Source organism: Motacilla alba, chromosome 21, assembly GCF_015832195.1.
Source record: "Motacilla alba alba isolate MOTALB_02 chromosome 21, Motacilla_alba_V1.0_pri, whole genome shotgun sequence".
NCBI classification, from domain to species: Eukaryota; Metazoa; Chordata; class Aves; order Passeriformes; family Motacillidae; genus Motacilla; species Motacilla alba.
Genome location: NC_052036.1, coordinates 5,019,355 through 5,040,737, shown reverse-complemented (window position 1 = coordinate 5,040,737; position 21,383 = coordinate 5,019,355). Strand labels below are relative to the sequence as shown.

Below are 21,383 nucleotides of genomic sequence, written 5' to 3'. Positions count from 1 at the left end.
CACAAAGTCTGAAAAAAAATGCATTCACTTGGAAATGCACACAGGCTGTGATGTTCCTGTGGAACAACCTCTTCACCCTCTTTATTGATGTTGCTTTTATTGCACACTTGTAATAACATTTTGTCACGTAACAGCCTTTCTGAAAAGCCAGCAGCAACAATAAGCCCTTTCCACTTCCTATCCTTTTAAATACCTAGTTCATCAAGAAAGAGCTTAATGATTAAGAAGTTCAAGGAAGAATGGCAGCTGGGAAGTCCAGTTTCACTTTGGATGTGTAAGTGTGGTTTTTCTTCTCAGAAGCACTGAGGAGCACCCTGGAGCCTTTCCCTCAGTGAGTGCCATGAGCAACTTGTCCCTTTATCCAAGTCATCCTTTCCATGAACCTTGGTAAAACTTAATGGCATTGCCCTCTCGGACAAATTTGAATTAATTTATCCAATGGGCTAAAAATTATTGATACCATTCAGTTAAAAGGAATGAATATAAAAAATGCTCGGTATGCTCGTTTCAGTTTTCCTATGGAAAACAGGCCAGAAAACTCTCCCTGGTGCCAGTTCTGGGAAAGTCTTTAACACACAGATTTTTGTTCTCACATAAGTAATTGTTGCATCAGATACTTTGACTTCAGCAGTGTAACTTCAACCTTCCAGGCTCTCTGTGATGTTGGTGCCTGTCTTTTAGACCTAGAAAAGCTTGGGTAGGGCCTGACCAAAGGGAAAAAACCACAGAGGGGAGGGAAAAATACAAACAGATCTCATCAATTGTCCTGACTACTATATTATTTGAAACTGCATTAATAAATTTGCGTAATTGCCTAATGGCTTATTACTACAGAAGATTAAGGTGTGTTCTAGCCAATTACCTAATTAAATCAAGACTGTAATAATTTGAATTGAAATTCTTAGTTGTCTCTAGACATATAAGGCATATCTACCCCAAGAGCTTCTATAGCTAAGAGAGCTTAGAAACTGAGCAGTGCCCTGGCAGAGTGGAGAGATGCACTGTGTGCCACACACACCATGGGCAGTGTGCTGAAAATGCCTGGGGTTTGTGTGGTGGCATCTGCAGGAAGAAATCGAGGCAGTTGAAATTGTTGCAGCTGTGAGTTGAAAATATTTGCACAGGGTCCCTGTGTCCCTCATCTTCGGTGCTTGGTTGTGATGGCAGTGAGGTTGCTGTGGATCTTTAGTAAAATAATAATTTATCTGACTTTCAGTATTTTCTCATTTCTTTTGTTGTTGTTGATAAGGGCGCAAAGCAAAGAGAAAACAACCCAGAGGTGTGAGAATTCAAATTGTCAAGATTTTCCTGTGTACCTCAGAGGCTTTTCAAGGCACTTTGCCTTTTTGAAGTGGCTAACCTTCACTTTTGACTATACATCTAGGGTAGATAAGGAGGCTTCATGACATCTTCAACCAACTGAAACATTTCCAGGCATCAGAACAAAAACCATCCAGAGTAACAAATGAAAGGGAGTGAAATGATGAGAACAGTCTTAAGGATGATTGTCATCAACAGGAATTAGTTTCTGCTGGGATTGGAGGAAAGGGAAGCTTTCTCAAGGGGAAGGTCTGTAGTAATTTGAAGTGGCAATGTGTAAAGCCCAAATCTTAGAGGAGTCACCAGGGCTGATTGTGAGTCTTCACCCACTCATCCAAACAGGAGTAGAATGACTGTACTGAAAGAATTAAGGTTTCTTACTGGGAACTTCCTTGAGGCTTGCTTGATTGTAACTCTAGAAAAAGTGACTGCTGGATGGGGCAGGGCTTGGACTTGTGCCTGGCCAAGGCTTTGGGGTGGTGAAATGCTCTCAGGGGGCAGCACAGATGACTCGGGAGCCTGTGCACACCCAGCCGTGTGCCTTGGGTGACAATCTTGATCCCCACAACCCACTGGCAGAAACTGACAGCACCAGGACTAGACATTGAGGCAGTTTTGTTTTGTTCTATTTTTACTTTTCTCTTTTGGGGCAGCCCCCCTCCCCCTTCCTTCTAAATTGTTTTCTCAGCTCAACTGAGTCTCAAAGCCTGTCGCCTGCGTGTCTTGAGCAGCTGGAATGTCTGTGGACTGAAGGAACAGGCAAGGAGCATGACTTGGTGGGACTGTGGAAGAGTCTCAGCCTCCAGAAGGGAGAACCCTGTGTCACCTGCAGTGCTGGGAGCCAGGGGCATTTAACACCAGCTCAGATGGCTGCCTGCAGCCTGCCTCTGGGACTGTGGCTCCTGCTGCTTCTCCAGGACGTCCGGACAACCCCACAGGTAAGGCAGGGGCACACCAGGACCCTGCAGCTCCCCAGGAGCCCGCTGAGGTCTGGGGCACCTGGGGCTGCAGAGCCATGCTGCCCTTCAGCTGGGCTGGGGTGGGTGTCCACAGAAGCAGGGCTTGTGCAGCACCCTGGGTTAAAGGTGGTGAGCAGAGCTCTCAGGAGACAGGGGTATAAAGCAGAGCAGCCAGGAGAATCTGCCCTCTCTGGGATCTTTACAGGCAGGAGTGTGGGACATGAGCTGTGCTCTGCATCTTGTTGGCACTGCTCGAGCTGCTGCAGCTCCAGCACATCCCAGCTGGGGGGTGAGGGAAGCTTTCATGGGGTGGGGGCTTTTATTTTTGCCTGTGTGCTTGGTGACAGGCACACTCCTTGCAGAGCTGGGTTCAGAGGGCTGCTGCCCACTCTGCTGCTGCAAGTCAGGAAGGGCAAATTGAAAGGTGTAGAGGCTTAACAATAATAGATCTTTCTCTTTACACCCCCCACCCTACTTCTTCATGAATCCACTACTATTTCTGAATCAAAAATCACTTCAAATAGACACAACCCACTAGCTGTACTCAGCTGATGCTGTAGATGCACACCAGCTCCCTGTTCTGATCGTATCAGCTCTTGTGGGTTTGCTTCCACCCACACACTGCCACTTATCCCCTCCTCCCGTGGCCATGAGCCCTCAGCACCTGGCATAAATCCAGGTGATTTCCCTGACTGACACGTAAAAATTCACATTTAAAAAGTAGAAAGGTCAGGCACAGAGAGACTGCCCAGGTGGAGTCAGGTAGGTGAGTATTTGCATGGAGTGTTGGGTCAGAAATGAGCCATATTCCCTTACAGTGGAAATACAAGCATTTATTAGCCTAAGACACCTGCCAGTACATGGCAACTGAAAAATCCAGCACGTCACTTGGGCTGCCAGATTTTTTACAAGACACTGACCCCAGTTAAATCTTTGAAAATAACCAAGTTCTGTACCCTCTTCATAGACGTTTGAAAAAGATCCCCCTGGCTCTTTTGGTAGGAGTAGGAGTTTGCTCTTGTGTCTTCAGTTGTAAATTCCCCTCCCACGTTGCAAGTTTGGTTTACTTTCCCCATGTTATCTGTCCTGCCACTGTCTCCTTCCTGAGGTACAGAGGGATACGTTTTCTGTGGGATTGGAGTCTGTAGAGGAATGCTTGGGAAGGCATTCAGATAAGCTTGTCCAGTGTGCTGAATGCACACTGCTGTAGGAGGAAAGCCAGTAGAAACAAGAAGATGACACCTTTTCTCTTTGACATCACTTTTGGCGGCCCGTTCACAAAATGAATGGGGCAGAGAGAAAATTTGGTTTTCTGATAGTCATTGTCAATATTCAGACTCGCTGTAAAATGATCACAGACATTGCTGGGATAAGGCACTGGCCTTGCACTGTCCTGCATTGCCTCCCCTGCAGCAATACTTGCTGCTCATGGAGCACAAGTGATACTTTCTAATGTGAGCAAGTCACTGTTTGCTGGTCATATTTTTAAACCATGTTCCATCTTACCTCAGTCCACAGTTTGGGTTTTGTTTCTTTTTATATTCAGAGAACTCTCACTTGTTGATAATGTCTTTACTATCAAGCAAATGAAGCTTGACTGCTTGAAGCTGTAGATGATCAGCTTTTTCTGTGCTGTCAGAATTTGGGTGGAAGCTTGACAGACAGTTAACTGTTTTGCTGCAGTATTAGTCAGTTCTAGAATAGCCACTGCTGGTAGATTTTTTTTCTTTTTACGGTAATATGCTTTCTTCCTGACTTACAGCTCATTTGTAGCCAGCCCCATTTCTTACTCTGCCTCACAGTCGCTTTTTCTCTATGAGTTCAAAAAACGATAAATAAATGAGTCAAACCTTGTCCTGACTGAATTGCAGAGTAGCCACTGAATTCAGCTGCACCTTTACAACCCCATTATTTAAATTGGAATAGCAAACATTTTTGTAGAAATAAGGAAAGCCAGAACAGCTGTAAAAAGCCCATTTTCTAAAACAAATTCTCTCAAGCAAGTGCTGCAAAACCCAAATACTTTTGATCTATGTTTGCTTTATTTAATTGGTCCTTGATCTGCAATGCATTCAGAAAAGAAAAAAAACCCTGTTGACTTGCTGAGTGACTGAAAGCTCTAAACCAGAGCATCCCTGTGCATGCTGTCACAGAGCAGTCCAAGCAGGATAGGAATTGTCATCTTTCCTTTCACAAGATGCATTCCAGCTCCTGCTAAATCCAAAGCCTTTATTTGAAGAGAAAGTCAGAGAGAAGGATAAAGACCTGCTGTCCACCACAGCCACGTGCCTTGCTCCAATACCTGTGTGATCTTCCTCATATGTTAAAGGGATTTTTTATAATACACATATACAAACAGAAGTCTAAATTCTAACGACAATTGCAGATGTTATTGCAATAAAACTGCTGCTTCCTTGACCCCTTAGAGAGTGCTGGGGGCCAACCTTCCTGCTGAGTTAAGAGCAGAACTTGGCATCGTTGTGTGGCTGTTACAGGTCACGTTAGGAGTCAAACAGCTTTGGAATTTGGAGGGGAAAAAATGACAAGAATGGGGGCATGGTGACTGATGCTGAGCATTGACATGAATGTTATTTATCACTGAAAGGATCTATACTAATTTTTATATTCATGAAACATCTCTGCTGAGCAGATGCTGACTTACAGGCATTTTGCTTATGGATTAGAAGTGATGGGCTCTTCAGAAGGTGGTTTCCCAGTCACAGACACCCTGCTGTGATTTGTTAAAATGAATTTCTGTTGTATTAAGGTTTTTTTTTTATTTAGAGATGGGGTAATTGTGAAAAACGCCAATCACTTGTTTTTAGAATTTTAAAAGTTTTATAGTAATAAAATGGTTATAAAAATAGTAATATAATTAGAGTAATAAAAATCTGGACAATTAGGATTTAAGACAGTTCGAGACAATAAAAACAAAGAGTTACAGACAGTCCAGGTACCTCTTTCTGGGCAAAAGAAGCCCAAAAAAAGACCCACATTAACAGAGGATTAACCCTTCAAAGCAACAGCCTGTTGCACATTCATACACCTCATCCATGATGCATCAATTCCATTCAAACAAAGGATTCTGTCTGCTCAGTGTCAGCTTCTTCCTCTGAATCCTGATGTGTTTCCAGGGCTGAGCAAGGCGGGAAGAAGTTAGTTTGTTCTGGTAAGGGAGCAATAAATTCTCTTTCTCTGAATGATTTAGGTGTCCTGTGGCTGCTGTCTCGGTGGGAGTACCTAGTTCCTCTCTTTTAAAAAAAGTATCTTACACAGCCTAGTTTCTATTTTAACATGATGTTATAACCTAAAACTATATTTAACACACTACTTTAAAAAATCAACGCAGTATAACTTTCTAACGTAACACCTATAATATTCACTTTAATATTTGCAAAAAGCCAATCATAAACCACACATTTTTCACAGTAATTGAGAGGTGTTCTTTCACAGCAGAGCACCTTGGGCTTGGCCCAGTCACAGTGCAGGTGGCTGCAAAGCTGTGCTTGCAGCTGGACGCTTGAGAGCAGCATTTGGAGGAGCCAGGGATGAGCTGTGTAATGTGGGTGGCTGCAGTGCAGAGCTGCCCTCCCGTGGAAAGAGGGAAAACGAGCTTGAGTACTCATAATCTGTTAAGTATGCAGCCTACTTCGTGCAGTGATTTATCAGGTACCATTAGGTCCAATTCATAATCAGAATGTGCACTGTTGGGACCAGGAGCAGAATCCAATACTAAACTCCTGATTTTCATATTCTTGGCAAGGTAGCTTTTTAAAAAGCTGTTCTGTCACATTTTTACACAAACACTATTCTTTTATTTAAATCCCAAACCAGACAATTAAATAAGCTGTGAGCTTATGTACTGCATTAGTAATTCAATAATTCAAGGGTTTGTACTCTTGTTTAAAATTCAGCTTCATTTGCAGCCAGAGTTGCTTGCCCAGGAGAACCAGGAAGAAAAAATTAGGTATTTGTGGTGATTTCTCACAGCTCTTGCAGAGAAATCCAGGCTGACTTAGCTACAGCCAGGATGCTATTGTTTTTTAAATTTTCTTTATAGAAAGAGTTAATTCACTAAGTAACTCAGGACTGACCTTTTGTGTGGTGACTGGTCACTTCTGGGAGTGTCTGCGTGGCCAGGGCACCCCTGCACACAGAGGTGAGTGCTGTATTTGTGGGGAGCCCCAGCAAAGGAGGGAATGATGACTCTGACTCCATGCTCTCAGAAGGCTAATTTATTACTTTATGATACTATAGTATATTAAAGAATACTAAACTCTACTAAAGAATACAGAAAGGATGCTTACAGAAGGCTAAAAAGATAATAATGAAAACTTGTGACTCTTTCCAGAGTCCTGACACAGCTTGGCCCTGATTGGCCAAAGAGTGAAAACAACTCACAGCAGAATGCACTGAAACAATCACCTGTGGGTGAACAATCTCCAAACACATTCCAAAGCAGCAAAACACAGGAGAAGCAAATGGGATAGGAATTGTTTTCCTTTTCTCTGCGGCTTCTCAGCTTCCCAGGAGAAAAATCCTGGGTGAAGGGGTTTTTCCAGAGAGTGTGAAAGCCACCTGTGATGAGGAGACACCACTTCCTCCTCCTCCAGTCTCGGGCTTCCTCCTCAGAGCAGGAGGACAGCGGGTGCAGCTTTGTGAGGTGGTTTGAGTCAGGCTGAGCGGGCAGGAACTCTGCTCTGCCTCTCCAGGCAGCTCCACAAGGTGCTTGCAGGGAAGCCCAGGGGCTCCAGTGCAGGGATGTGGCAGTTCTCAGTTCTGTTACTGGACGTGGATGAAATTTAACGGTTTCGATGTGTTTCTATTTCTTGTTCTTCTGTTGATTTCCTCCTTGACTGAAAGCTCCTGTTTTCTGATGGAAGTGAAATCATGTTTCTATTTTGTGTATATTAAATAGGAGAGCAGGCTGTGAAATGAGTTAGGTACTGAGATTCTGCACGGTGCACAAAGGTGACAGCAAGTATTATTTCAAAGACCAGTGGGAAATTCACTGGCAGAAAGTGAGATGTAGAGTTTCTGAAATATTTAACTGCTCTACCAGTATCGTGTGAGAAAATCTCCAGGGGATTTATCAATTCTTAACAAAAAAAACCCCAAATCCCCCCCACAAAAAAATCACTATTCATACCTTCTAGTAAATACTGAAAATGAATTTCAGATGACAACAATGTTAGGGGATTCTTAAGGGAGATGCCAAGTTCAAAAATCAGATTTTCTTATCAGAACACTCGTGGCTCTGTAATTTCCCAGAGCATGTAGTGGCCCAGCCATACAAAAACTAAATCTTATTATGTGCTTCTTGTTACAAATTGTTGCTGGGTCTCATTTTGTAAGCTAATATCAAAACTATTTTATGGGGGTTTTTAAAAAAACTAAATAAATATCGGTTATGTAGTGATGAAAGGTTATTTCTGAAAACCTTCACTCACAACAGAAGTGGGATTAATTATTTGAATAAGGGTTTTGTCATGGGAGTATTTGCAGGATTCTTTTCAAAGCAAAATCTTCTTGCAGGATTTGTCCCTAAATGATAAGTAAAATAATTTATTGGCTTATAATAGACCCTTAGGTTGCTAAATTCAAATAATATGACTGCCTAAGTAACAGAAAACTTGGATGCTGCAAACAGGAATGACCTCTGTGGGTTATGCCAAATCCTTAGCTCCAATTAACATGAAATAATTTTAGGACTTTTTTTTTTTTTTTTAATTTTAGGACAGTAATTTTTTTTTTTTTGCTAACTGCTGCAATGTTTCTAAAGGAAATGCAGACAATAATTTAGTTGCTTTGGGAATACTTGAATTTTCAAAAAACTGTGGGCTTTTCCTTACTGTCTGCAACCACCATTGCTTGAGACAGGCATTGGGATCTGCTCTAGTACAGAATTAACTGATTTCTAATTGTGTCTTTTGTCTCTTTCAATTTCCAGACATCATTAACCCCACCTCATTCCTGTGGTATGAGGGAGAACTGGGTCTATGATGAAACTTCACAAAACTGCTGTTACCAGTGTCCCTCAGGTATGTTTGTTGTTCAGTTTATAATGATATAATTTATATGCAGCCTTTCTCATGGAGACAGGAAGCCTGTGTGTCTGCAGAGTTGTGTTTTGTCCCTGAAGAAAGGGGCAGTTTCATGAATCGCTCTCTAATGTGGCTCCAGATGTGAATCTCTTCTCCACTGTCCTGCTCCTGTGCAGTTTGCATGCAAATGTTATAAATAAGAAGCTTGACTAGGCCAATATTCAAGCAGCAATCAATTTATTAATTAATGTGGTAAAGTATGAGCAAAACAGCGCTGGGTACAGTGGGGGAAGTTTTCCCTCCAGCTGCACACCGATGGTTGGGGTGTACAGATATTTATAGGGGCACACATAAGCTTTTTTTCCAGCAGTTTCTACTCCCAATTTTCACGTCACAATTCTATACACTATTGTGAGTTAGTTTTTCTCAGGATATACCCCAGAAAGGAGTATCCCCAGATGGTGGGGTCCGACTTCCGAAAGAAGAAAGAGGTCTCCCAGCTGGTGTGGTCCAGACTCCAGGTGTGGGCCCACCTTTTAATTGCAAAGACTATAAATCTCATAGCAGTGATGTCCAGCTTCCCTTGGTCGAAGCCATCAATCCTTGGGTTGATGTTCATCTTCCTTTCTCAAGCTGCTTTTTACTGTTTTGCTAAGGTGTTGAGATAAGCATGTTTCCTTTACATATATTCTAAACTTATATTTTCAAAGCTCCTTACTACAAGCAATGTTCTAAAATTCTACTTCAAGAGGTTATTATTGCAAAACTGTTTAATGCTTAGCTATGTGCAAAAAGTTCCTGTCCAGCAGCAACATCCTTAAAGCTTTAATTCGGATGCTATAAAGGTTAATTCCAAACAAAGGATAGGTTCAAAGGCCTTCTTCCATGCTTTACTCCCTCAGTTATTTTTTTTTAATTCATCCTTTAATTGTCCCGTGATCAGTTTCCACACATATCACAATCACAAGCACACACGCTGCCTGTGTGTACCTGACACCAAACACGGCTTTGTATCTCACGCAAACCAGATAAACGTGACAGAATTTTATGGGATTTCATCACTTCACTTGACACTGACATAGCCAGGTCAAAGAATTCATTTCAAACTTGCCCCTGGGTGTGAGTTAGCGCAGGGAAATTAGGCTGAATGAGTTTCTTCTCAGAGATAAAAAGATATAAAATGAAGGTATAGAAAATCTGACATTGTTCTCATAGTCACAACAGTTTAGAAAGTGTCTGACATGAGGGAGGAAACAGGCCCTTGTCAGGGGACACACTGAGCTGTGCTAGAAGCTGGCTGTGACACATCAGGTCAGCAACAGGAAGCACTTTGGTGAGACGAGGGTTCTGGAAGTGTCTGAACCTGCCCCATTGGCCAAGCCCCCTCAGTGGGTGGGTGTTTTGTGATGCTTCAGCACCATCTGTAGCTTCTTGCAGAAGTCTTTTTCTTTCGTTTTCTTAAAGGAAGTTTCTGGCCTGTATTTGTGTTCTGATGATACAGATACAGAGGGCTTTAGTGTTTGATTGCCAGTAGTTGTGTCCAGCTGCATCAGGATTCCCACTGGCACATCCTGTGCTGCTGGGCACAGCACTGGAGTCCTTCAGAGGTTGTATATGTAAATCAGAGCAAGGGATGGAGAAAATGGTCCAATTAAAGGAAAAAATGGATGTGACTTTGACAGTCCCAAGAAGAGCTCTTTTCTTCTTCAAAACCAAAGCTCCTGTCATGAGGGATGCCATAGCAAGGTTGGGGGAGAAGCAGAGATCTGATTTCCACCAGGCTGTGATGAGTTCACCCTTGCTGATTCTATTGCTACATCCCCATGTCAGTCCTGGGCTTCTCCACAATAAAAGTTATAAGAATCCTTTTCCACCTTAATCATCCACTCCTCCTTCAACAATAACCTGTTCATATCTGCTACTAACTCAGCTGCTCACTGCAAAGAAAGAGGAGCTTTTCTGAAGGTCCTTTTAATCAAATGAAGAAAAGAAGGAAACGTGAAACTGGGTTCCCTGGGAACTTGGTAGTGGCAGGACAATGGCCCCCATGGAGATTTGGCTGTCTTTTCTGCCAGCAAATGACTTGTCATCTGCCCTTCCCACAGCAGCCCGTTCCAGCTGGGATTGGGTGCTGGCCCTGTACCTTAACACTTGAATGGGAAAGGCAAAAATGTCCTAGAGAAACCAAATAACTAAGAGAAGACTGTGGTAATGTGTCTAACAGGTAAACAAGCAGACAAGAACATTTCAGGATGGTTTTCTGCCCATTTTGAATAGGTATCTTGTATATTTTGCTTTTTCTTCCTCCAGGCTATGTTAAAAAGACAGCATGTCCTCGGGATCCAGCTGTAGACTGCATGACATGTGGACCTGATCAGTATTTGACAAAGAAATTCCAAAAGCCACAATGTGATGCCTGTGTGTCATGCTCCAAAGGTTTGCTTTTCTCCACACATATCTCACAGTTACATTCTCTCTCTGTATATTTTATTTACGCTTAATTTGTATTTTATTCATTTAGCATTTCCACAGCAAAATTAGCCATCCTTGGTTACTGAGTTAGACAGCAGAATGTTACCTTGCATGTAATCCATGTTACTGCCTGTGTGACCTGGGACTAGCTAAAAATTCTCCCCTCCAATGCTACCCCAGTCTGGTTTCTGCCTTCTGTCTTATATTACAAACTATTATCTAGAGGCTTCTCAAATTATTTATTGTGATCTTTGTTAGGTTTCTAGGACGAGGGAAAAGATTAATCTGACTCCATGTTCTCAGAAGTCTGATTTATTATTATATTATATTATATTGTATTATATTATATTATATTATATTATATTATATTATATTATATTATATTATAGAATACTATACTAACACTATACTAAAGAAATAGAGAAAGGATACTGACAGAAGGCTTAACAAGAATGAATAATAAGGACTCGTGACTCCTCAGAGCCTCCACACAGCTGGCTGGTGATTGGTTATTTAGGTAAAACAATTTATGTGAAACTAATCAAACATTCACCTGTTGGTAAACAATCTGCAGACCACATTCCAAAGCAACAAAACAACGACAAGCAATCAGATCATTGTTGTTATCATTCTTCCCTGAAGCCTCTCAGCTTCCCAGGAGAAGAAATCCTGGCGAAGGGGTTTTTCAGAAAAAAATCACGGTGACAAGTCATAACTTAAATTACCCTCATATGGCTTCAACCTGAAAGAGGGCAGGTTTAGATTAGCTGCTAGGGAGAAATACTTCCCCTTTGAGGGTGCTGAGGCCCTGGCAGAGGTGCCCAGAGCAGCTGGGGCTGCCCCTGGATCCCTGGCAGTGTCCCAGGCCAGGCTGGACAGGGCTTGGAGCAGCCTGGGACAGTGGGAGGTGTCCCTGCCATGGCAGGGGGTGCGATGAGATCAGTGTTAAGCTCATCTTCAACACAAACCAGTCTGTGACCACGAAGAGAGACGGCACCTTTCCCTGCTTCCTGAGCCTTGGAGCTGGTGTTGCTCAGCTTCTGCCCCAGTTTACACTTCCCTTGCAAGGTGCTCCTTTGTCACCGCGTGTGTTCCTTGCCCCCAGAGCTGGACCTCGTGGAGAAGCAGCCGTGCTCCCTCACCTCCAACCGCGTGTGCGAGTGCCGGCCGGGCCTGTTCTGCCAGCTGGTCGTGGTGGACAGCTGCTCCCGCTGCCAGCGCCACTCTGCCTGCAAGCCCGGCTTCGGAGTCAAAACCAGGGGTAGGAGCTCCCACCTGTCCACTTTGCCTTTCCTGGCCCCGGCCATAGGCCCAGACCTGATGCATTTTATTTGGTCAGTCCTCTGTCGCCTCGTTTTTTTAAGATTCTCTAAGCCTTCTGATGCTCACATTCTTGTAACACACTTTCTCACAATGTAAATAACTTATTGTTTTGCATTCTTTTATGGAGGGGGAAAAATGTGATGGACTGTTGGTTTGTCCAGTGTCATTGGAGAGGTGGCACTGTCACCTTCCAAACCACTGTCACTTCTGGAAATCTATAAATGTTAGAGTCAAAAATTAAACACCCTCTTTTTTTGCCTTAGAAAGCAGCGTGTCCGTGTAGTTTTATTTTTTGTCCTATAGTGACAGTCCTCAATCATGATTTTTATTCAGGCACCCCAACAAATGATGTCACTTGTGAAGAGTGCCCTCCTGGGACCTTTTCTGATCAGAACTCCAGCACAGACATCTGCAAACCCCACACCAAGTAAGTCTGTGCTTCTTTAATGGGGCTGGCTAATGGATTGAAATTAATAAAGGCTGAAATAGGGTATGTCACTTCTGGTGCAAAGTACACAAATTCGTCTTAGAAGCAAGGGAATCACTGTGGGCTCCTGTGCAGAGGTTAGAAGGCCTCTCTCAGTACCTGTTGCACAGCTCTGGGGTGGAGGAGCAAGGGAAGGAAGGAATCCTGCTTGCCTCATTTTTAGTTTACTACGTTCAGTGGAATTGCACATCTTTGTGATCAGCAGCTTGGCATCCAGGCCAAGAATTAATGCCACAGGGATGAGAAGAATAATGACTTCTACACAGAAAGCAGTAATTGTGGTTGGCACAAAAATCACCAAGGGGATGTTTGTCACATGGAAAACACGTGTACCTTGTACCTGTTCTTTTTCATACCCAGCTGTGCCACATTGAACAAAGTAACGCTAAGGAAAGGAAATGCTACACACGATCAAGTTTGCCTGGACCAGTTGCCCACTTACCTCACCCCAAGCGCTTTGTCCATGAGATTCAGCAATGAAACAAATAACTTTGACCCGAGGATGTTTAAGGAGAACCTGGTGACCTCTGCTAGTGGTGACTTTCTAAGTGTCACAACAACTGAAAATCCCAGTTCAACTCCTGAGGAGAATGCTCAGGCTCCCACCTCAGCCAAGGGGGACATGACAACAGGAGGTAACAAAGGCACAGCATTTACTCTCTCTAGCACTTTTTATTTGGAAGTGTCCTTGGTAAACACAATTTTCATGTGGGAACTTCCTGCAAATCCCCTCTGACTTGCGAAATGATGTCTATGGCCCTATGTTCAAACACATGGATCTACTCAGGGCTTTCCCTCTGCCTCTTCTCAGCCTGTCCTGTGCTCCCTCCCTGTGCTGTAGGTGTGGTGCTGTGGGCAGTGGTTCTCTCCGTGGCAGTGCTTCTTGGGGCCATGCTGGTGTTTTGGAAGTGGAAGGTCTGCAAGAAGCGGATCCTCGTCCTCAGGAGAAAGCGTGAGTTTTCCCAGCTGTGACACGTGATGTGCAGCTTGGTCTGCCAAACAGCAGATGGGACACTCAAATATGGGGGGATTTGTGGAGGCCATTGGGGAAGAGAATGTTCTCTACGGGCCAGGTAAGGGTTTAAGGCAAGCTGCTCATGTAGGACGTTGGAGAACATGAAAGATGGAAGCAGCTGTGAATTTAGGGAGGGAAGCAGGTGGGTGACCTACAAGAGGGTAAAAGGTAACTAGCTGTTTCTTCTCTCAGCACAGACATCAGTATTAAATGATACCTGAAGTGCTGTGTGAGTAGTTTTTGGTTGTGGGAACAGAATTGGGCTTTAAGCATGAGAGGAAGGGTGATTTTTACTGACAATGACTCCCCATAGCTTTGCCTGGAGTTACATGTGGGGTGTGTCTGCAAAACCACATTCCCTCTTTCATAGAAAGCAGGGCGTGCACGTCGCAGGTTGGTTGTAGATTGTGGGTGTGGTGAAGCTGTTGGAACTTCCATGGTGAGTTGGACTAAATGAAAGGTTTCTTTTATCAGCACACCTGCACTCGGTCATCGCACACAAATACGTGCTCAAATCTCAAGGTGAGTGACTGAGGGGCCAGCAGCGCCATCCTTATGCCTGAAGAATAAGGAGATCGCTTAACGTGGGATTTTATTTTAGAGAATTTCAATTTAAAAAGTGGAAGCTTCTCACGTCACATGTATGTCATGCCAGAGGCCAGTGCTGTTCCTCCTGAGCAGGCAGGGGACGCGCTGGGTGAGAGCAGGTGCCAGCAGATGGCACTTTGTCCCCACTGCTGCTGAGGGCTGGGCGATGCGTCCGTGCTGAAAAATGCCTGACTGATTCCAGGACGGTCAAATATGGGAGATGTGTTCAGAAAAAAAACCTGCCCAGGTCCCATAAAGTGCAAACATTTTACCCATTTAGCTGATCCCCTCTCAGCAATTCCACTGCCACTGTGACAGATCTATTCTCTGTTGTGTCAGATTCTAATCACCACACAGCAGAGCTTTCCATATTCATTCTTTCAGGAGTACAACTTAAAAACTCTTGTGTGCGACTTAATTTTCTCAAAGTGGAATTTTTTCTCCCTCACTTGCCTTGCACAATAGGAACTCTTACTGTGTAGCATTACAGATGCTCTGAAAATAAAGGTGATTGCACATCAGGGTGTAATTAGCCAGTAAGGCTGAGCCCATCGACCTTCATGGTGCTACAGAGTGTTGTACACTCCTTCCTCTCCTCTCTGCCCAGTGTTCCCTGTTAATGGAACTGTGCATAAAATCCCACCCCCTTAATAATCATCTGACAATATGATGAACTGACCAAACTGGTTAATCCAGTAGAAAGTTATTAATTTTTTTTCTTTTTAATAAGCTTGTATTGTTCTTATCTAGACAGTTTCATCAGTTCGTTTTTTCATAAGATGAGTACCAGTTGTGCTGTGGGGACAGTGATGCAAAAAGCTTTGGGGACAGCAGGATACCACAGTCTTGGCAGCAAGCTGTTGCTGGCTCACCTCAGGAGTGTCATTTCAGTGTGCCCTGAGTTTTAAGAAAACCATCATGCATATGGGGTGGGCAGTGGAGTGGTTTAGGAAGAGCATTGCTAGGTTATTGTCTTTGCATTGCCCCCAGACAAAGGCAGGAATGATGAACCTGACTCCATGTTCTCAGAAGGCTAATTTATTATTTTATGATACTATATTGTATTAAAGAATACTGTACTAAAGAATACAGAAAGGATACTTACAGAAGACTAAAAAGATAATAATGAAAACTCGTGACTCTTTCCAGAGCCCCAACACAGCTTGGCCCTGATTGGCCAAAGAGTGAAAACAATTCACATGAAACCAATGAAACAATCACCTGTGGGTAAACAATCTCCAAACAGATTCCAGATGAGCAAAACACAGGAGAAGCAAATGAGATAAGAATTGTTTTCCTTTTTCTGTGAGGCTTCTCAGCTTCCCAGGAGAAAAATCCTGGGCCAAGGGATTTTATCAGAAAATATGATGGTGACACTCGGTGATCTTTCAGAGCATTTATTAACATTCTTGTGATTTTATGAGGTTTCTTCTGATAATGTTTTTACTTTCCATTGCAGGTTCGGATCTTGTGAACAAATGTGCAGTAAGTGTGAACAATATTCCAAACCAGATCACTTTCCATGCCAAAGTAAATAATGTGATTTTCAAATGTCCTGTCTAAAAAGTGTCAGCCTTTTAGTTTGGACTTCCCTCTACAATATGTAATAATTTAGGTGGGATGAGATGTATTAGGACTTGATATTTTCATGTCTTGAGCTGAGGTTAGTGTGGTGTTAAATAATGTGATGCTGCCTGTAGTAGTTGAGACAGTCACAAAACAAAGCAATTTCATTTTCAGAAGGCTTCAAACTGTTTTTATTATAGCATGCATGCTTTTTATGCATTCTTACAAAACTCCTAAGATTACACTTTACTCATTGGTCAGGAAAGACAAAGTGCTCATCAGAACAGGCAGTTGCAGGTTTCTCTAATTTGTCCTTCTTTCTTTCTTGGTTTCTATGTCAATGACCTTGGTAGAAAATTCTTTCAGGGCTGAACATGGATCCTCTTATCAAACTTCTCTCTGGCTCACAGAAGTTGCTGTACAACCTCTTCCACAGCTGCCAGTCTTGCTTGTGAGGGGATTGGGTTTGGTGTGAAGCCATTCGTGGTGCATTCCATGGGACAGGATCTGAAATCACAGGATGAACATGCCTTTTCTTCCTTCTGGGAGAACTTTGTGTGTCAGTCCCATTTCATTTTACCGCTCCAGTCACACAGATGGGGTTTGTGCTTCTCTCCTCTCTCCCTCCACGTCCCCTTCCCTGTGCAGGATTTGGCATGGCTGTGATATGGGTACACAGTGGGTTTGGTTTGCCATTGCTCCAGGACAAGCTCCTGGTGTCACGGTACAGTTTGCAGATGAACAGGACAAACATCAGTCAATATGGCAACAGAAGGCAGTTCCTCAGCTGCTGACATCACCACTGCTTGGTTTGATTTCCCCTCTGTCAGTGAAATACAGCCACTTTCATTCTCTGAGTCTTGTCAGCTTATTAGGCTTTTTATCTTTAAATGTCTAGATCTGCTAAATCACTCTTTAGACTGGTTTTGTTTGTTTGTTTTTAAATGAGTTTGCTTTTAAATGTTGTGTGTCTGCATACACACGATACTGCTTTTCCCAGTCACTCTGTTTGCAATCAGCTGTCATAATTTCAGTGTGTAATTGTTAATTCCTGCATCGTGAGGAGCTTCAATTCTTGCCTCTATAGAGAGTCAGACATGAGCAAGGGTTATAAAGTGCACATTTCAAAATCTTTTTTTTCCTTTCTCAACCTTGTGAAAGCAGAAGAAGATCAGAACCCCCAGAAAATTGTGATGCAGGACCTTTACCCTCTCTCAGATTTTGGTTCCTCTTTTAAAGAAGTGCTTGTAATTAATTCTTCCTGTGTTAGGTACTCTGAGCTTGTTTCTTCTATCTGACATTCTGCTGAGGCAATCACATTTTGAAGTTAAATCAGTTTGGCCTCTGGCTTGTTCTGTTCTTCCATAGGAACATGATAGGTCTTTGCAAAGTCTAAGAGGTAGCTAAAACACATTTCCTTCAGTGGAAATCAGGTACATTCCTGAAAATGTCATCAGAAATCTGTGAATTCAGCTTAGAAACACTATTTTGAAATATGGTCTTGAGTGATGCAGGAGCCTAGTTTGAAGTTCCCATACCTGTGAGGTACTTTGGAACATTTCACTCCCTGTGACAGTGCTGGGAAGGACATTCTGTGACCCTGACTGCCACAGGAGGATTCTGTGGACCTGTTGCAATGCCCAGAGTGTTTTTACACTCCCCCCACTTCTGCTCTCCTGTTTCTATTGGCAGAAGATCATACTGACCACTGACAGTGGGCTAGAAGAGGAGGAGTTAATTGACAGAACCCTTCCTTTGGAAACCAACAATAACTTGGTGTCCAGCACAGAAAAAGCCCAGAGTCCTCCTCGGAGTGTGACTGATGTGATACCAAGCAGTGGGAATGCCCCAGACTGCCCTGTGGAGTCTCGAGTCAGAGACCACACAAATAACAGAATTGGTGAGTCTTGCTTTTTTGCTTTTTTTTTTTTTTTTTTTTTCCCTTTTGTCATCTTCTTTTTTCAAATTTTCAAACATGGCACATCCTGTCATTCCAAGATTATTAGTAAACTTCAGTGTCCAAACCTCCTAACAAAGACTGTGCTGAATCTGCAGCTCTTTGACACAAAAATACCTACTCATTTGAACACAATGCTTTCTTTTTTTCATGTTTGTCTTAGTCACTATGAATTTGACAGAAAGTTCCCTTCTTTCTCCTTTTCATTCTGGAATATGTAGATTTTACAGAGAAATTTGAATATGTCAGCTGGAAGATGATGCTGTCATACTGAATGAGAATTGCACTTAGCTATAATTTTCTTCTCTGGTTTCATAATACTGGCTTGAAATGTATCTCCCACATGTTCCCATAAAGTCTTTGACCATGGCACAGGGTGGAGATAAAGTCAGGCAAGGAGCTCATTCACAGGGAGTGAATTCTTACCTGAGACACCATCTGCATGAGACATTCTGGCAGTGCTCCCAAACCCAATTCTGAGGTTATTTGAAGGTATCATTTTTCATGTCACAAAAACTGACCTTTCCTCACTAAACACCCTCCCTGTTTTTACTGTGAGTGATGGATTGGGATGAATGTGATGATTTGATTTACCATATCCAAATATCTCCAGGCAATTCACCTACAGTGTCTGATGTGCAGCATCCTTCTGAATTCAGTGCAGTGGTGTGAGCCATTGAAAAGGCTCACACCACTTATTTATCCTTATTTATCCTTATTTACCCTTCTGTGAAGGAGTGTGACAACAAGCTGGACCCAAGATTCAGAAAATGTTGTAGTTTAATCTCAGCTAGAAAGAAACTAATTTCTTTGCAGGTCCTAAGAACCCAGAAGTTCTGTGCAGTGCTGATCTTTACCCAAAGGTTTCTTTTACATTGTGCTGTTTCTTGAAACAGCAGGAGCATAAACCTTGGGTTCTTGAGATCCCAATTAGTTGCTTCTTCTAACAGAGTCTTGTGAATATCTTCTGCCTTTTCCACTTTGTCTTTCTCATGTAGTTCCACCTCTAGCTCAGAGGCTTAATCCCATGGAAGCACAATCTACTGATCTGAAATGTCCAGAGTCCTAATAAAAGTGTTGCATGAAAAACATGCTTCATGAAAATGAAAAAAAAAATTGTCTCATGAAAAACAGCCATCTCTGGGGCAGCAGAGACTGCCCACCATGCTCAGCACTACTTTTTTCCTTCCTCAGAAAAACTCTACATCATGAAGGCCGACACTGTTATCGTGGGCTCTGTTTCAGAAGTGCCCAGTGGCAAGAACTGTGCTGTTAAAGGATGTGAAAACAACCTTGATGCCCAGGAAAGCATGGAAGAGGAACTGGAAATGCACTATCCAGAGCAGGAAACAGAGTCTTTTCCAGGGAATGATGTCATGGTTCCTGTGGAAGAGGAGGGAAAGGAATTTCACCACCCCACCACTGCCACTGAGAAGTGACAACCCACAGGGATGGTGTGGGAAGACACAGAATCATCCAGTGTGACACTAAGGCTGAATTTATGGCAAGGGAGGTAAACACAATGTGCCTTAGATTATTGGGAAACTCCTGGAAAACACTGAAACACTAACTCTCAAACAAGGAGAGTTAGAACCTATTTCATCAAACAAAGGAGAGGATCATCCAAACTGCTGGCCTTCGTAGCTGACATCAAATACTTCCACTTCCCTGCCTCCCAGTATCATACTGACAACAAATTTGAATCAAAGCTGCATAATTTAGAGGACATCTGGATGTCAGCTGAAGTTTCAGAGCTTGCTTTCTCAGTCTGAAGGAATGGATTGAAATCTATGTCTGGTTACTTCCCTTAACTGTGAAAATTCTGGCCAAGATTCTGAGTCAAGCTTGAGACTCAGCCGTGTTGTTTCTACTCCAATACATTGAATTTTGTCATATATTTTGCAACATCTGGCATTTACTCAAGGCTTCAACTTTTGATTGAAAATTACAATAATCTCAGTTTTCCCTAGCATAAACATAACTGTCAAGTTTGTGGATTTCATGTTTCTTGAGGAATTAGGCTCTGAAAATAGAAGGCAAATAAAACTAATGGACCTCCACTGTACTTTAGGCCACTCTTTCTAGGTTTTGAAGTCCAATTCATATTTTTTTGACTATATGAAATTATTAGTAAGCATACAAAACAGCCTCTTCTGATGGAAGCCAAACTGGCTGAGCATCTGGCTCTTGGATGAACTATGGGTTAAGCCCAATGTGGAGCCTGTAAAAAGAGAAATGAAGAAAAGAAACTATTTTTCTACTGAAAAAGAGGCACAGCAGTTATTTCCTATAACATTGTTAATATCCACTTGTTTTAGAATTGTTCATAATCATCAGGCTGACACTGATTTGCATATCCTTTAAAAACAAACCTGTCTGGTGGCCAACTGGCCTGTGTTATGCTATTTTTAAACCTTTTGTGCTGCTCATTCAATAACTGTAAATGTAATAGTGCTGACTGTACTTTTGCACAGGACGATGGAAAATGAGCACTGTGACAAAGTGTGTCTCAATAATCAAAAAAAGCAACCACAAAACCCACTGCTTGCTTTGTAGTTCTGTCCTGATCAGAGCACTGCCATAACAGTGGTGCAGGTGCAGTGGCTTCTGTCTTAGAGCAAACTCGAGGGCACAAAAACACCTTCTTGGGCCAGACTGGAGTTTGAGCCCAGCATTTCATCTCTGACAGTCACAGGAAGGGATTAGTTGGGAAGACCATAACTGCTGTTTGCATTCATCACAGTTCTGCAGCTGGCATTGGGTTCAGGATGTCAAAGAGTTTGAGTCAGCCTTTATTATTCTCTTATATCACCACTAGTTTTCCTTCTCTCTTTTGAATTTCCAAGTACAGTCTGCCTCCATAAGCACGTGTGGCTAAAGATTACAGATATCATGCACTGTGTAAAGGACTTTTAGCACTTTAAACCTGGCCTCTTTATTTCAGTGAATGTCACTAGCTGTTGCCTTACAGGAGTCAGTGAATTGCTTCTTATTTTTTCTTTTTCAACCAAGTTGCCTTTGTGATGGATTGTATCTCAGCTTTGATTGAACAAAGCCTCCAGGCTGAGTCCCATCTTTTCATATTACTTATGTAAGTTTGATGCTCCACTGGCTTGGTCACTTTAGTTGACCTTTTCCACACCTACTTTAACTTCACTACATACTTCATTTTAGAGAACACCAATTTGTGAATCCACAAACTGAATAACCCCATTTACCTGGCTGGGATTGTTCGGGGCTGTTCTGCAGCGACTGTAATTGTGTATTTCCACTCTGTATATTAATTAATCCTTTTTACTGGAACAGCTTTCTAAAAGAACCATACGCATTGCAACCTGCTGGATGTGTTACAATTAGTTGGTTTAATAATGCTGTTAATCTCTGAATTAAAAATTACCTGTATTTTAAGCCATGGCCACGCTTTTCCTGTTTGATATGTAAATGGTAAATTGCTGATAATTTCAGTCTCAGAAGAAATATTTTTGCAAGAAAGCCCCTTGAAGCTCACAGAGCTCATAGTGGATTAGAGTTTTTCTCAGGAGCAGGGCTGAATTTATAGTAAAGTCTGTCTGTACCATCCTAGCTGCATGTGGCACATGAGTGACTGGTGTTAATGAGTATTAATGAACGTTGGAATGCTGCAGAGGTAACT

General features: G+C 42.6%; 1 protein-coding gene across 2 annotated transcripts; it reads left to right on the top strand.

Annotated features, from left to right (window-relative positions):
* The first annotated feature begins 480 nt into the window (after positions 1-480).
* TNFRSF8 (TNF receptor superfamily member 8) lies at positions 481-21,140 on the top strand. 2 transcript variants are annotated; one of them, XM_038159745.1, is made up of 12 exons: positions 481-1,569; positions 2,052-2,258; positions 8,230-8,320; positions 10,634-10,759; positions 11,901-12,056; positions 12,452-12,545; positions 12,966-13,240; positions 13,447-13,557; positions 14,095-14,142; positions 15,668-15,738; positions 17,467-17,674; positions 18,926-21,140. In XM_038159745.1, the coding sequence occupies exons 2-12, from the start codon at positions 2,187-2,189 to the stop codon at positions 19,168-19,170; spliced, it is 1,497 nt and encodes a 498-aa protein (XP_038015673.1). In that variant the 5' UTR covers positions 481-1,569; positions 2,052-2,186; the 3' UTR covers positions 19,171-21,140. The 2 variants fall into 2 exon arrangements, with proteins under 2 accessions (XP_038015673.1, XP_038015674.1); XM_038159746.1 differs by lacking the exon at positions 481-1,569 and having other exon boundaries at positions 1,603-2,258; positions 15,668-15,693.
* The last annotated feature ends 243 nt before the right edge of the window (positions 21,141-21,383 follow it).

Coding starts and splice junctions, on each gene's coding strand:
- TNFRSF8 (XM_038159745.1), top strand. CDS start 2,187: ATGGCTGCCTGCAGCCTGCCTCTGGGACTGTGGCTCCTGCTGCTTCTC. Junction 2,259..8,229: donor ACGTCCGGACAACCCCACAG/GTAAGGCAGGGG, acceptor TTCAATTTCCAG/ACATCATTAACCCCACCTCA. Junction 13,241..13,446: donor GGGGGACATGACAACAGGAG/GTAACAAAGGCA, acceptor CCTGTGCTGTAG/GTGTGGTGCTGTGGGCAGTG.